Source organism: Hyperoodon ampullatus (assembly GCF_949752795.1).
Source record: "Hyperoodon ampullatus genome assembly, chromosome: 10".
Classification (NCBI taxonomy): domain Eukaryota; kingdom Metazoa; phylum Chordata; class Mammalia; order Artiodactyla; family Ziphiidae; genus Hyperoodon; species Hyperoodon ampullatus.
Window position 1 is genome coordinate 3766135 of NC_136923.1, and position 14289 is coordinate 3780423.

Consider the following 14289-nt stretch of genomic DNA (forward strand, 5'->3'; position numbering starts at 1 on the left):
TTCGATCTCTCAACTCTTAAAGATGCTTTTGGAAAGCACAGTGACGAGATGATGGCTAAATACAAAATCCTTGATGTTTGGTTTGTGTAATATTTTTCTGGTACAGATTTTAAATTACTGCCAATTTCAAGTGTTCTTAAAGACCAAAATCATGTTAAGAAAATATTTCAAGCCTTTGGGAAATCATGATGAAACTTGTATTATCTTTGTATTTTTGATAAAAATTCAAAATAAATTTCTAAATATCTTTTGATACAGGAACTTGCCATTATCCTTTTTTGCATTCTGTCTGAAATTTCTGTCTGAAAGAATTCAGCCATAGAATTTATTAAGAACCCTATGAATTTTTGGAACTTAGGTTCTAAATTGCTTTCAGTGGTTAAAATTGGTTTCACTTTTTTTGAGAAGGCACCTCAATATCTCTAGCACTTTGAAACCTACTCTGGCTTGTGTGGACTTAAGAGCGGCTCCCACCTTTGCCAGTCTTCAGATCGTTCTCAGAGGTGGGAGGGAGCCGGCGGGACCCGGCACAACAGGCATCCCGCATCTGCCGCTGATGAGCTGGGTGACGCTAGGCATGGCAGTGACCTGAGCCTCAGCTTCCTCATCTGTGACACGGGGACAGTGCCTCTCTATGGAGTGAGATAAAGCCCACAAGCGCCTGAAGAAGTGGGCGGCCGTGAAGTGTCCACCCTGCAATTTGAACTTCTTTCCCCTTGTTACAGGATTTGAAGCAGGTGAGTGGTAACTTTTCAAAACCTGAGGTTTCACTCCACTTCCAAGGTGCATCCTAGGAGGTGCCATCTGCCTGAAGAACTAGTTATTCCTGCAGAGACGGGGCAGTGCTCTTGACGCAGACCAGGTGGTTTCCATGGCAACCCCCATGTGTTTCACAACAGGAGCCTGCCTGCCAGTTCTTGCTGCATGAGTCACACCCCAAATGTTTTGTTTGTTTCCCTTGGATAAAACTGACTCAAATTTTTAATGGCTCCTGTCAAAGATTAAGTCATATCTCCTGGATTAAACATAGAAAGAAAAAAATTTCATGTGTGTAATGGTAAGTTCCCAGCCTGTGGGAAAACAAGATCTGATCTTTAATGTAGTCACGACCTGTATACAAATCAGTCATCCAAGTGTTCTTATCTGATGTAAAATCTGAAAGAAAACGTAGAGTCATGTCTTTCTAGAGAAATGCTTTATTTTTTTCCTCAAAATGTTATAAAAGTTATTTCTCCTAAATATCTGCAGTGCATAGGGCTTTATAAATGTATCCAGTAATGGATAAAATCTAGTTTTAACACTGATCCACTCTTCCTGACATTTCTTTAATTCTCATCATTTTTCCTTTTCTTTCCTGACTTTAGCTCTTTGTTCTAGTCTTCTGCCACCACTAAGTGTTACCTGGGAAAGCAGGTCCAGCTGTGTCACCCTGAGACGGCCTGCACTGACCTGCTCTCCCCCCACAGCGTCAGGCAGCATCTGGGACCTGACTGAGGGCAACGAGGGGCCTGCAGAGAAGGGGCCCGAGTCTGCAACAGCACGACTGTTGGACGCAGGAGGGATCTATCCGGGAGCAAGGTCTGGGGTACGGCTGAGCCACTGAGGAGGTGACCACTCACATCACAGCTTCTCAAACGGGAACAGGTGGGAAGCTGCCTCCTTCTCCTCCCTCCTGCTCTTCCGGAGGCACTTCCGCTTCTCCTCTACCTCTCGGTTTTGGGGCCAGGAGGCCGCCAGGATCCTGGCCACTTCCGCTGGAGAGCTGGTCCCTTCCTCCTCGTCTGAAGAGAGTCCTCCTCCTGCGTCTGCGTGGGGAGCGGCTTCCTCACTCTGGGGGCGACAATGGAGGAAGCTGCGTCAAGAGGCAGCAATGCCCCAGCAGCGCCGAGCTGTGACCCGGAGGACAGGGCTCAGCCCAGCAGGTCCTAGAGCGCTTGCTGTGCACATAGGGCTGGAGACAGAAAACTGCCCTTGAGGAGCTACGACCAATCCAGGAGGTAACTGCGTTTTCTTGCTCGTTTCTGAACAGAACAAGTGCACGAACGCACAGCACCAGCGCTCTGTGCCCACTGCTGCGAGGACAGGCTGGGGAGGGCAGGGAGAGCCGTGCGTGGGGTCACAGCTGCCCCCAGAGGGTGTCTGTGCGTCTCTGACCACTCCACGTGACTATGTCTGGGGGGCCTCTGTGCCCCCATGGGAGCCTGCAGGGGCTGTGAGAGGGGCCTGAATGAGCACCTGTGGGCCTGGGGGTGGTCACAGCCCCAGGGGTAGCATAAGGCCAGGAGATGCAGACACCTGTCCCCCACCCCAAGTGGGCTCAGCACCAGATCCAACCCATAGCGGGCACCCTCTCGTGCAGACAGGGCGGGGCTGGCAGAGCAGCCGAAGCCTGACTCCAGGACACCTTGGGCACCTTTCTCAACGTGGACAGGACGCAGGGCCTGAGAGACACAGGTCTGTGGCACCAGAACAGAGCTGACTTGATCTTTGAGCAGAATCGGCCTCTGGTTCCCTACCCGCCCCCCAAACCTGGCGTATCCTCCAAGGACCACCCTGACCTGAGCCCCGTAGCGAAGCCTCAGCCGCTCCCGGATGAGCAGCCCTTTGACCAGCAGCTTCCAGTTCCCCAGAGCCCGCTTCTCCCGTTTCTGCAAAAGCAAACAGAATGGAAAACACCGTAGGCTGCCGTTTCAGGAACATAAAGATACAGGTAACGCTTCAGGTTCAAATAGTTTCTCAACCATACCAGGTGTGATTCATAAAGTGCTACACACAAAAGGCACCAAAACCAAAAACCTCTTCTTAATTGTTACCAACTGTAAAGTGTTTAGTGGAGGAGGGGGTCCAGGACCTGGACCACGGGCAGCTCCCTTTAACAGAGGCAGGTGTCGGCAGCAGGGGTAGTGGCCCCGGAGCCTGGATCCAGGCAGACAGTGGACAGAGACAGGGTTCTGAGGGGCAGGCAGGTTGTTGCTCAGTGCTGGCTCCCCGGTGCCTCCCAGGAAGAAAGAGCCAGAAAGAGGGCTGAGCCCGGGCTCTCCTCTCCTCTTACACGTGGCGTGAGGGAGGCTGGAGGGAACACCACCTCCGCTGTGTGTGCTCCCCGCCTTTCTGCTTCCCTGTCCTGGCCCCGCCCAGGCCCTGCCTGCTCACCTCCTTCTCCTTCTTCTCAATGAGCGCCTGCTCGTTCTCCCAGGCGGCCAGGAGCACATCTTTATATTCCTCACAGACTATGTAGCCGTCGGTTCTGTGGGGATCAACACAGATGGTCTCTCTCGAGTCTGGGCCTGCTCTGGCCTCTCCACTCCCCTCCACAGGGGACAGTGGGCTGCTCCTAAGCACTTGGGGCCCTGAAGTACTTCCAAGGTCAGCAGTCCACAATCCCAGCCACAGCTGCTGGCAGACACCACCCATGCAGAAGGCAGGCCCGTGGACCCCAGGCTGTGTGCTCTTCCCAGCCCCTCCCCACCCCCACTGCAGGGCAGGACAGAGGTCACCAACCAGGAAGGATGCTGACCCTACTCAGTCACCCTGACCACCCCCAGAACAGTGTGTTAATCCACGTCGTTAGGATGCTGGTTTCGCAGCTTTCACTGGTTTCGCAGCCTCTGGTTGGAAGCCAGAGTAAAAGTATAAAACATCGAGGGTTAAGGCTGATTTTGCAAATCCAGAGTAAAACCTTAGGGCTTCCCTGGTGGCACAGTGGTTGAGAGTCCACCTGCCGATGCAGGGGACACGGGTTTGTGCCCTGGTTCGGGAAGATCCCACATGCCACGGAGCGGCTGGGCTCGTAAGCCATGGCCGCTGAGCCTGCGTTTCCAGAGCCTGTGCTCCGCAACGGGAGAGGCCACAACAGTGAGAGGCCCGCGTACCGCAAAAAAAAAAAAAAAAAAAAGGCCTTAAAAATAAGAGCCACTGGGCCTCAACCCCCGCCAGCCCCACACCAACCTCCCGCCCCTTCTCCATAACTTCCCCCCACCCCTTCTGGCCTCCACGGGAGGCCCCTCACGCACATGGGATGGGAGTAGCCTTTGTGGAAATCGAAGCCCGTAACAGCCTGCGCACAGTCAATGTTCAGCTTTCGGGCCACGCGGTGCAAGTTGGGCAGGTTCAGCTGGACGCAGCCAACAGGCATCATGCCGGGCAGGAAGAGGTACACGTTGCCAAATTCATTCCGGGGGACCTGCGGAGGGTGGCACACTGGGTCTGGCTGGCCGCAGAGGGAGGTGGCCTGGTACTGACTGAACGTGGCCCTTACCCACCAGGTGGCCTGGTACCACTGAGCGCGGCCCTTACCTTCCCGTCCACGGCCACCGGCGGCTGGTACTCCTCAGTCTGCCACTTGCCAAACAGGCCCAGGTCATTGTGGTCCTGCAGCTGCGGCTCAGCCAGGCGGGCTCTCCGGGCCCGGTTGGAATAGCCTTTTACAACCTACACCCGAGGGGACAGCCACAGTTTATAACAAAGGTGACCACTTCCTGAGCGTTCACTGTACACCGGGCACTGTTCTCAGTTGATTACTTAATCTTTTTCAACAAACCCAGGAGGTAGAGTCTATTATCGCCTCCATCTTATAGCAGCCAAGGAGGTGTAAACAATTCACCTACAGTCACACAGCTTGTAGAGGCCAGAGCCTGTGTCTTGAACAGCTATGCTGTGTTTGGCGTCCATCACTGAAGAGGAAGTTGGGACTCAGAGATGTTCCTGTGGCCGGTGAGGGACGGGCCTGCTTTGGGCAGTGACCGGCTCCCCGTGCCTCGGCCCCTTCCCACCAACCAGAGGCCCCTGCACCCCGGCCCAGCTCCCTGGGTCTCACAACGCGAAGGGCTCCTCCCAGGGATCTGACAAAGAAAAGCGACTGTGTCTCATGACTGGCCACTGTCCTCCGCCGGCTGAAGCGGGCCCTGTGTCCCGTGACAGCCTGTGCGGTCTGTGCTGAATTCACACGTCTGTGGGCAGCTGACCGGCCAGAGAGGGAACGAGGCATAGGGGCTGCACGCTGCCATCTCACTAGCTCAGGCCTTGGACAGGTTTCCCTTTCTGAGCTCCTGTTTTCTCATCTGTACAACGGGCATCCTGATGCTAACTCCTGTGAGACTCAGCAAAGATCACATACATGCAAAACAAAGGGACAGTGAGGGCGGGTGGGCCTGTCCACGCCAGGCAGGGCTCCGGCCTCTCAGAACAAATGGGTAACATGGTTCTGACCCACAAGGCCAAGGTTCTGACCCACAACACCGGGGCTTGGAGGGCTGCTTGCTGGCCTAGATGTCCTGCGTGCTCGGGAAGGCCCATCTCTTAACAAAGCCCTCGGTTAAGATGCTCTTCTCCTCTGATCCTCTCATGCCAGAACAGTCTGTCCCCACACGTGCGCGGCAGCCCACAGTCCCGCGGCTGTTACCTTGTAGGGCACTTCTCCAAGCCTCACCACTCGGGCCTGTTTCAGCCACGTGTCCCTGGAGTGCAGGGTGTGCACGCAGTCCCTAAGGAGCCAACGGGAGACAAGACAGGGTTCACACCCACTGAAGCACCCTGTGCCCAGTAGCCTGCAGGGCCCGGCTGCCTCCTCTGGCCCCCCCAGGAGAAGGGGGAGTTCGGCCCTGGAGTGTCTCCCGGGGCACCAGGGGCCCGCGTCAGGCCCACAGTTAACAGGCACCTGCTGTCTCGCGGGGTGGGGGTGCATCCACTCACAAATCCCCAACTAAATGGCCTCCCGTGGTGCCTTCCCCCTCCTCCCCGGAAGGGCCCAGCAGCACAGGTGCAAGCCCTCACCCAGGGTCTGGTCTGGTCTCCTGAATACCAGAGAGGGGGAGGGAGGGACGAGTGTCCAGAGAAGGGGTGGGGAAGCCAGAAGACGACAACACGGAGACGACAGTAAGCTGACAAAGTACACAGGCTAGGACGAACGCACACGGAACAATCGGTTCCACCTGGCTCTGGCTTCGCTCTCCTTCCGAGCTTAGAGCCACAGCCCGCCTCACATTCCAGCTGCTTCCTGCTGAGCCTTCAGCAAGGCCGCCCTTCAGTAGGGCTCCAAGGAGCAAGGGCACTAAGCTCCTCTGGTGCGGACATCCGGCCCTTCGCCTGCCCCGGGGCTGAGGCTGACGTCCAGCACAGCGCACAGGACAAGGTCACACCTCCTCTGAGCCCCTTCCTAGCGGGGTGACCCCCGATCCATCAGGAACGGTGAGCGCTGCCTCCCTGCCTCACAAGCTGCTGGGGGGACCAGAGCCAAGGGCTCCACACGCGTGCCCACCACAGGGGCACATCTCTGCCTGAAGGAGTGACTGTCATGGTCGTGGTCTTCCGGTAGGAGCGGAGAAGGGGCAAGCAGGTGGGCATCATCTGGACATTCACAAGGATAGCAGAGGGAAGTGGGCACAGACAGCCCGTTCAGAATAAATCTCAGCTTCTAACCACTTTACATCTATGAGGACGCTACTCAAGAAACAGAAAACAAGAACTGGCGAGAATGTAGACACACTGAGAGCTTCATGCTCTGCTGGGGGATGTAAAATGATGCAGCCACTGCAGAAAACAGTGCGGAGGTTCTTTACAAAGCTAACCAATCACCATGTGATGCAGAAATCCTACTTCTGGGCATATACATCCAAAAGGACTGAAAGCAGGGTCTCAAGAGATGTCTGTGCACCCATGTTCACAGCAGCACTAAACACAACAGCCAAAAGGGGAGGCAACACAAGTGTCCATCAATGGATGCCAGTCACAGAAGGACAAATGCTGTAGGTTCCACTTCTGTGAGGTGCCTGGAGGAGTCAGCCTCACAGAGACAGAAACTAGAGGGTGGTTACCAGGGCCCGGGTGGGTGGAGGGGGGTTAGCGTTGATGCGGACAGTTCGGGAAGACAGAAAAGTTCTGGAGACGGTGGTGATGGCTGCACAGCAATGTGAATGTACGTAGTACTACTGGACACGTAAAACGGTTAAATGGTAAATTCTGTTCTGTATATTTTATTACATTAAACACAAAAAAAGTCTGCCTCTAAAACTTCCTCCAGGCAGGGACCCCCTTCCCACCAGATGTCATCTGCACGTGAGGACACCTGTGCTGTATCCTCCCTCCATTGAGGTCGCCAGGCCCTGGACGCTGACTGTCGGCAGCTGGGCCCCTGCCTGACCAGCCAGGGGACAGAAAGCTCCCACAGTGACCCTAACCGGAGGGTCGGGGATGACTCCCCTCGGGGCTGAGCTGCAGGAAGTAGCCCTCAGGCAGAGGAGTTGAGCCACCTACTCCTGTGAGTTTCCCTAAGTTTCCTTTCCTGTCTTTCTTTTCCCGTTTATTAAGAACATCCTCTATTTTGTGGTCTTGCATCTTGGTCTTGGTCTTTTAGAGTTTCTAAAAATCACTTATTTTCCTTCTATTAACATTTCTTAAATTTCTACCTCCATTGTTAATTCTGACTCACCTCAAGTTTATTACATTTTTTCTCAGTTTTAACTTTGTATATATTTTATGTTTATCTTCTATGCTGTTCCCCTCCCCCCCTTCTTTGGCAATTTCTTTTTACTGTGGGAAAAAACACACATAAGATAAAATTTACCCTCTGAACCATTTTCCGAGTCTACAGCTCAGTGGCATCAAGTACATTCACACTGTTAGGTAACCGTCACCACCATCATCTCCAGAACTTTCTCCTCTTCCCAAACTGAAACTCTGTCCCCATTAAAATATCCGCTCATTTTAAGTTTCATGATCAAATCCTTTATTCCTTCCTTTTGCATGTTTTTTGACTTCTGTTTTTGGGATGTGTTTTCTTATTGCCCCATATAAACCTTATCTGTCCTACGTATCTTTCCCCCTATAACTTTTCTCCCCCTGCTGACCTTTTAATCCCCATGGTTTTCATTTCCAGGCCACAACCTCTCTGCCGTGCCCCCGCCCACAAACGGCCTGCGCACACCATGAAGCTCGAAGCCCAGCCCCGCGAAGGCTGCTGCTAATCCCGGGCCTCCGGGCGTCTCCTCACCTGGAGTAGACAGCCTCTCCGCGGCAGTACCCAAGGATGGCAGCCGTCTCAGGGTAGATGGCCTGGTACTTGAGGAGGTGCCTCTTGAGGGCGTACAGAGGGTGGTTCTTGTACGTGCCTATGACGGTGGGCAGAGGCTGGTCCAGGTGCCTCGCCTGAAACTGCAGAGGCCGAGAGACGATGTTGGGCGTGGTGTTCGGAGAGGGAGGGAGGTGGGCGGCGACCCCCAAACTTGCCCAGGTAACTGACGGTGCCGTGGGGCTTTCGGGGCCCCAGGGCCGCCGCACCACGCTGTGACCTGGCGTTCTGTCCCACAGGTTTAGGTGCCTCGGAAGCTCCGCAGGGGCCGGTAATCCTGCGGCTCGCAGCAACGGAAAAGTCATCCCTGCCCTCTGACGCCTCGGCCGGCCCGAGCAGAGCCTTCCTGGGAGGAGGCCTCACCTCAAGTGACACTACAATTCTGCGACACGGGTTCAGCGGCTCGGCTGCCCCGGAAACCAGAAGGAGCGCTCACACCTTCTCCGCCCACCACGATCGACACCTGTTCCTGTTCTCCCTGCTGCCTCGAGGAGCCCAGCTCCCCGCAGGCAACCCCAATGCTCTCACTGCATCCCACTCACCAGGTCTCCTGCACTTCCCCGCAGCATCTCTTCAAAGCCTGACAGACACGGGAGGAGCGGCAAGTGGGGAGCAGGAGGGACCCCGCTCGGCCAGCTCGCATGACACGCCCTTGAACCAGGTGAGTCACGACACGCTCTGCAAGGCTCCCACGACCCTGTCACCTCTGAGCCACACCCTGAGCGATGCAGTGCACAGGGACGACTCCCTGCCCCAGGGAACCAGGAATAATTCTCCAGCAAGTCTGCCCACCCTGCGGGCGGCCCTGCACAAGCCCCGGGCCCTCTTCCGGGCCCATGGCTGTCCCGTGACTCAGGGACGCGCTGCTGCTCCAGAAGCCGCCCCTCAGGGCGCCCCTCAACAGACAGGCCATCTCCTCAGCCCTCCTCCTGGGAGCTGAGTGTTCTGGGTCGGGGCAGGGGTGCTGGCGTGCACACCTCTGCGCGTGTTCACGCTGAGAAGGGGGAACAATTATATTACTGCGTGTTTGCCTCTTTCACTCAGGACTACTTACCTGACTTAAAGCTCCAAATTTATAACTGGGCAATAACTGAAAGTACACAGGCTTTGAAGCCAGAGCATCCTGGGTTCAAATACCAGGTTGGCTCATCTCTCAGATTCTAAATGTTTAGCTGGTAAAATTAAGGCTACGATAACCCCAGCTTTGTACTGTTGCTGTGATAATTAAATGAAGTAAAAATACAACACGGGGCTGGGCATCCAGCAGGTGCGCGTGCGCAAGGCCTCACCTCCTGGTCCTCCCTCTGCTCCCTCTCCACCAGCGGGCTCCGGTAGGGTCGCAGGGCCTCGGCCCACCACGCGGCATCAACCCGGCACTTTCGGGTCACCGTCATCCAGGCAGGGTCGTACCTCTGTGTGACATCGCGCAACCAGCCGTCGCCGTCAATGCCCACGATGTAGGTCACAGGCTTGGTGGCATACTGGTAGCAGGTCCGGGGCTGGCCCACTACACCGTGCACACAGTCCACGCACACCCACTTCTCCTCCCGCTCAGAGAACACCTCCAGCCACTGGTCCACACCAGCTGCTCTCCGGCCGTCTGCCTCCTCACCATCCACGGGCATCTTATGCTTGCCTCTCTTACGCTTACTGCCGGAAGCACTTACAGATGCTTCTGGAAAGCCAGGGGGCTGACGGTGGCTTCCACGCGGGGACCTGGACTCCCTCTTGGGCCCCACCTTCATCCTCTGAGGGGCGGTGGCCCTCCTCTGCCTTGGGAGGCCTGGCTCAGAATCCTCGTCGGATGGGCGATGGCTGTCTGAGCTGGAGAGCTCAAAGTCAGAGCCGCTGTTGGCCTTGTCACTCCCACTCTCCTCTTTGTAAGACACCCTTGCGGCCGCCCGCCGCTCCCGGCCCCGCGAACGCCTCTGGTTCCCCTCCGTCTGCCCCCCGGCCTTGCCCTCCTCTTCCCTGCTGGAGGAGGGCTCTCTCCGCTTCTTCCTCATGGCAGCCGCCTTGCTCCCCTTCCCTTTGGCATGTGCACTGCCAGTGCCCTCAGAAGAGGTGTCCTCTCGTCTGCTTCCTCTGCTGGTCTCTGGTTTGCTTGGCTTTCCAAGAACTTGGCTGGAAGTTTCTGAGGAGCCTCCAGGTCCCTCTGTGGATCTCTCCTTGGAAGGTTTCTTTCCCTTAAACAGAATAGGAAATATTTGCGTTTTCTTTTTTTGCTAATGATACAATAAAGACTCTGGCATCTAACGGGGCTAAGTCACACTGGAACACCAGTGTACACAAGACGTTCCTGGCTCAGACAGTGACAGGCTGGCTACCCTCCAGGGTTTTAAGAAAGCAGTCACTAAATTCTGCAGCACCTTAAATAAGGCCACACTCTAATTCTTTTCAATACAAAGTGTAGCACAGGGAAAAGAGCACAGGATGTGGAAACAGACAAACCCGGGTTCAAACTCCACTTCTGCTTTCTCATTTTTTAATGTGATTCGGATAAATTATGTAACCTCTGAGTCGCAGCTTCCTCAGCAATAGTACTCACCTTGCATATAAGGCATTTTGCAAACAAAGTCACAGCATTAAGAATTCAGAAATTATTAAACTTGACTTCTGGACCGAATTTCAGACGATGCCAGCACCCCAAGGAGCAGTGTTCAGCCTCCTTGGATGATGGCGGAGTTCTGAGTCCTCACCGTCCTCTCTCCACACCGCTGAGGACGACCAGGACCTTTTTATTCTACCATTTACAGAACAGAAACCAGAGCACGAAGGAGCCCAGGCTCTCGCAGGCCCCTCTACGCACACAAAGCCCGGCTGCTAGATGCCCACCCAGGCGCCCAGTCTTCCCAGCACAGGGCCTGGGCCAGGCAGGCTCAGAGGAACCGTGCTCCATGAAGACGGATTTTTAAAAATCGTCTAATGAGCAGATCTGTTTGCTTTAAGTCTCATAATTTCTCACTCCTCCCTGACCAACTACTCTTTTCTCTGGAAGCCCTGGGAACCTCACCTTCGCTGCTGATAACTTCAGAGGAATTGGCTGTAGAGACAGTACGAGTCGGGTAGGGAGATTCAGGGCCCGGAGAATCAGTAAAAATATCTATAATGGAAAAGAACAACATGCTTATCCTCAGGAAAGAATTAAGGATTTGCATAATTCCATGCTGTTTGTTGTGGTGCCTGTTTTTAAAAGGGAAACAACCAAACTGTCTAACAGTAGAAGCCTGGAACCCTCAACACTATTAAAATGAGCTGTAGGGGCTTCCCTGGTGGCGTGGTGGTTGGGGGTCCGCCTGCCGATGCAGGGAGCACGGGTTCGTACCCCGGTCTGGGAAGATCCCACATGCCGCGGAGCCGCTGGGCCTGTGAGCCATGGCCGCTGAGCCTGCGCATCCGGAGCCTGTGCTCCGCAACGGGAGAGGCCACGACAGTGAGAGGCCCAAGTACCGCAAAAAAAAAAAAGATGCTGTACAGATTTATCTTTGTAGAAAAATGGGGAAAGGTAACCATATATTAAAGGAAAAGAAATGTTTGTTTTTTAAGGAGTTATGTTAATTTTTGTAAGAAAAAATCGCATCCAGACATAAACATGTATGTATATTTGGAAAAGCATCCATATTGGGTTATGGGTGTTTATAGGTGTTTGGTTTTTTTACGGCTTACCTATCTTCTGATTGTCCTGTTTTCAACATGTGTTGTGTTTGTGATAAAACAGTAAAGCAAAGTACCACTTTGAGAGAAAAGGCATCATCATCATCAGGCCCGAGAATCCCTCTGTGCACTCAACCTCCCCAGAGCGAATCTTTCAACCAGAGCCTGCAGCTCTAAAAATTCTGTGAACTTGGAAGGATGGGAGCCTCCTCATGGGAATTAACCTCCAAAACAACAACAGTGGGACAGCACGTGAGCAAGATCTTCCCACACAGACCTCAGGGTCCCGGCGTCCTCATGAATCACTACAGTCATTTTTCCCTCCTCGGAAAGCAAGAGCAAAAGTCAATAACAAGAAGGCAGGTTTTCTGTGAAAAGCCAGTTATATTGAAAAAAATAACTACTTTTGCCTTGTTTCTTCTGAAGTTAAAAACGGGGGATGAGAAAACATCAAAGAAACCCAAATTGAGGAACTCTACAAAATTCCTAAGCAGCACTCCTCAGGAGTGTCCAGGAGGATTGGGACACTGTCATGGCCTGGAGAGGATGGGGCGCTGGGGCGACAAGATCACTAATGCCTGGACTGCATCCTGGGACAGGAAAAGGGCATCAGTGGGAAAACGTGGAAAAGAGAACTCATCCCTACAGTGTGGCTGACAACACACTATTAACTGGCACAGTGCACACCGTATGAGTGTTGCTTGGCTCCTCACTTTCTCAGTGTGTGGGTGGCGCAGGGGCATGGGTGTAAAAGGCAGGGAAACCGAGCACCAGCAGGTGGCTGGCAGAATGATGGTTTAAACCTAGAACCTCCATCCGGAACATCCCCATCTCGTCCTCCTCACAAGACCACAGGGAAGACTGGATAAGGTCAGGTACACGACAGCGCTCTGGAAGCGACCCTGTGCCTCACAAAGACGCGTGGTCACCACCTTTCACAAGTACGTCACTGAAGAAAAAATTTAAATTACAAAACTGTATGATCCCTACACTAAATACAAGGTGACCCAAGTGAAAAGGACAAATCCTACAAATTACCAAAACTAACTCGAGAAAATAGAGACTCTGAAGAGACCTATAATGAGAGACTGAGTCAAAAATCAAGCCCTCCCAACAGAGGGGGATCAAGACAGCAGAGTATGAGGACGTGGAGCTCACCTCCCCCTACAAACACACCAAAAACACATCTACATGAACAACAACTCCCACAGAAAACTAACTGGAAACTCACAGAAGATCTCCCATAACCAAAGCTGCAAGAAAGATCTCCATGTAATCGGGTAGGATGGAAAAAAGAAAGGTACCAGGTTGGGACCGGCACACACCTTCTCTGCTTGCCCTGGGGAGTCCCCTTCCTGCTGGGAAGCCCACTGAGACAGACAGGAGGGCTGGAGAAGCCTAGACTCTACTCAAGAGGAGCACACGGGCTGGCTTGCTAACAACCAGGACAGAGAGACCTGCACTGGTGGCAGCTGCCTCCGCACACTTCCCAATTCAAAGGGGCGAATGCCCTGGCCCCTCTCACTCCACACCACGGCCTGGCGTGAGATCAGTGCAGAGACCGGGTCTAGCTGCGCAGAGGCAAACGGGGTGCCTGGGATGTGATCCAGGTGGGACTGTGAAGACTCCCCTCAGTGCACACACAGGGGCCACTGGGCACGCTGGGAAGACAGTGTCAGTGCATGCCGCACGTGGCACCTCAACAACGTGCAGCAGCTAAGCAGTGAATTTTACATAGAACCTACAATATGCTGCCACAAGAGACTCGCTTCATGGCGAAAGACGCACACAGACTGAAAGTGAAGTATGGAAAAAGATATTTCATGCAAATGGAAACAACAAGCAAGCGGGCATAGCAATACTTAACTAAAGACAAAGTAGACTTCAAAACAAAGACCATAAAGAAAGACAAGGATATTACATAACAATAAAGGCATCAATACAACAGCATATTACACTTGTTCACATATACGTTTCCAATACAGGAGCACCTAAATATATAAAGCAAATATTAAAAGACGTAAAAGGAGAAATTCACAGGACTACAATAATAATAGAGGACTGTAACATCCCACCTACATCAATGAACAGATCATCCAGACAGAAAATCAGTATGGCAACAGAGGTCCTAAATGACACAATGGACCAACTGTACTTAATAGATATGTACAGGACACTAAATAAGAAAAACACCAAATACACATTCTTTTCAAGCCAGCATGGGACATTCTTACGGATAGACACATACTAGGTCACAAAACAAGCCTCAACAAGTTTAAGAGGACAGAAATATTTTCAAGCATCTTTTCTTACCACAACGGTAAGAAACTAGAAATCAGCCATAGAAAGGAAAACAGGAAAAGAACAAACACATGGAGACTAAACAACATGCTACTAAAAATCAAATGGGTTGATGATGAAATCAAAGAGATCAGAAATATCTTGAGACAAATGAAAATAGAAACACAATCTTACAAAATCTATGGGATGCAGCAAAAGCAGTTCTAAGAGGGAAGCGCACAGCAATACAGGCCTTCCACAAAAACAAGAAAAATCTCAAACAAGATAAC

General features: G+C 52.9%; 1 protein-coding gene across 2 annotated transcripts in view; it reads right to left on the reverse strand.

The window, feature by feature from the left end:
- Nucleotides 1-1180: 1180 nt before the first annotated feature.
- Nucleotides 1181-14289, reverse strand: part of XPC (XPC complex subunit, DNA damage recognition and repair factor) — a gene marked incomplete at its 5' end in the record, with an annotated part of 35960 nt that continues 22851 nt past the window's right edge. For both annotated transcript variants that reach the window (XM_079713006.1, XM_079713005.1), the window contains 9 exons: nucleotides 1181-1830; nucleotides 2559-2648; nucleotides 3154-3247; nucleotides 4014-4183; nucleotides 4297-4431; nucleotides 5402-5483; nucleotides 7988-8148; nucleotides 9355-10251; nucleotides 11079-11168. In XM_079713006.1, the coding sequence (XP_079569132.1) occupies nucleotides 1621-1830; nucleotides 2559-2648; nucleotides 3154-3247; nucleotides 4014-4183; nucleotides 4297-4431; nucleotides 5402-5483; nucleotides 7988-8148; nucleotides 9355-10251; nucleotides 11079-11168 (1929 nt within the window). In that variant the 3' untranslated portion in view covers nucleotides 1181-1620. The remainder of the gene's footprint in view (nucleotides 1831-2558; nucleotides 2649-3153; nucleotides 3248-4013; nucleotides 4184-4296; nucleotides 4432-5401; nucleotides 5484-7987; nucleotides 8149-9354; nucleotides 10252-11078; nucleotides 11169-14289) is intronic.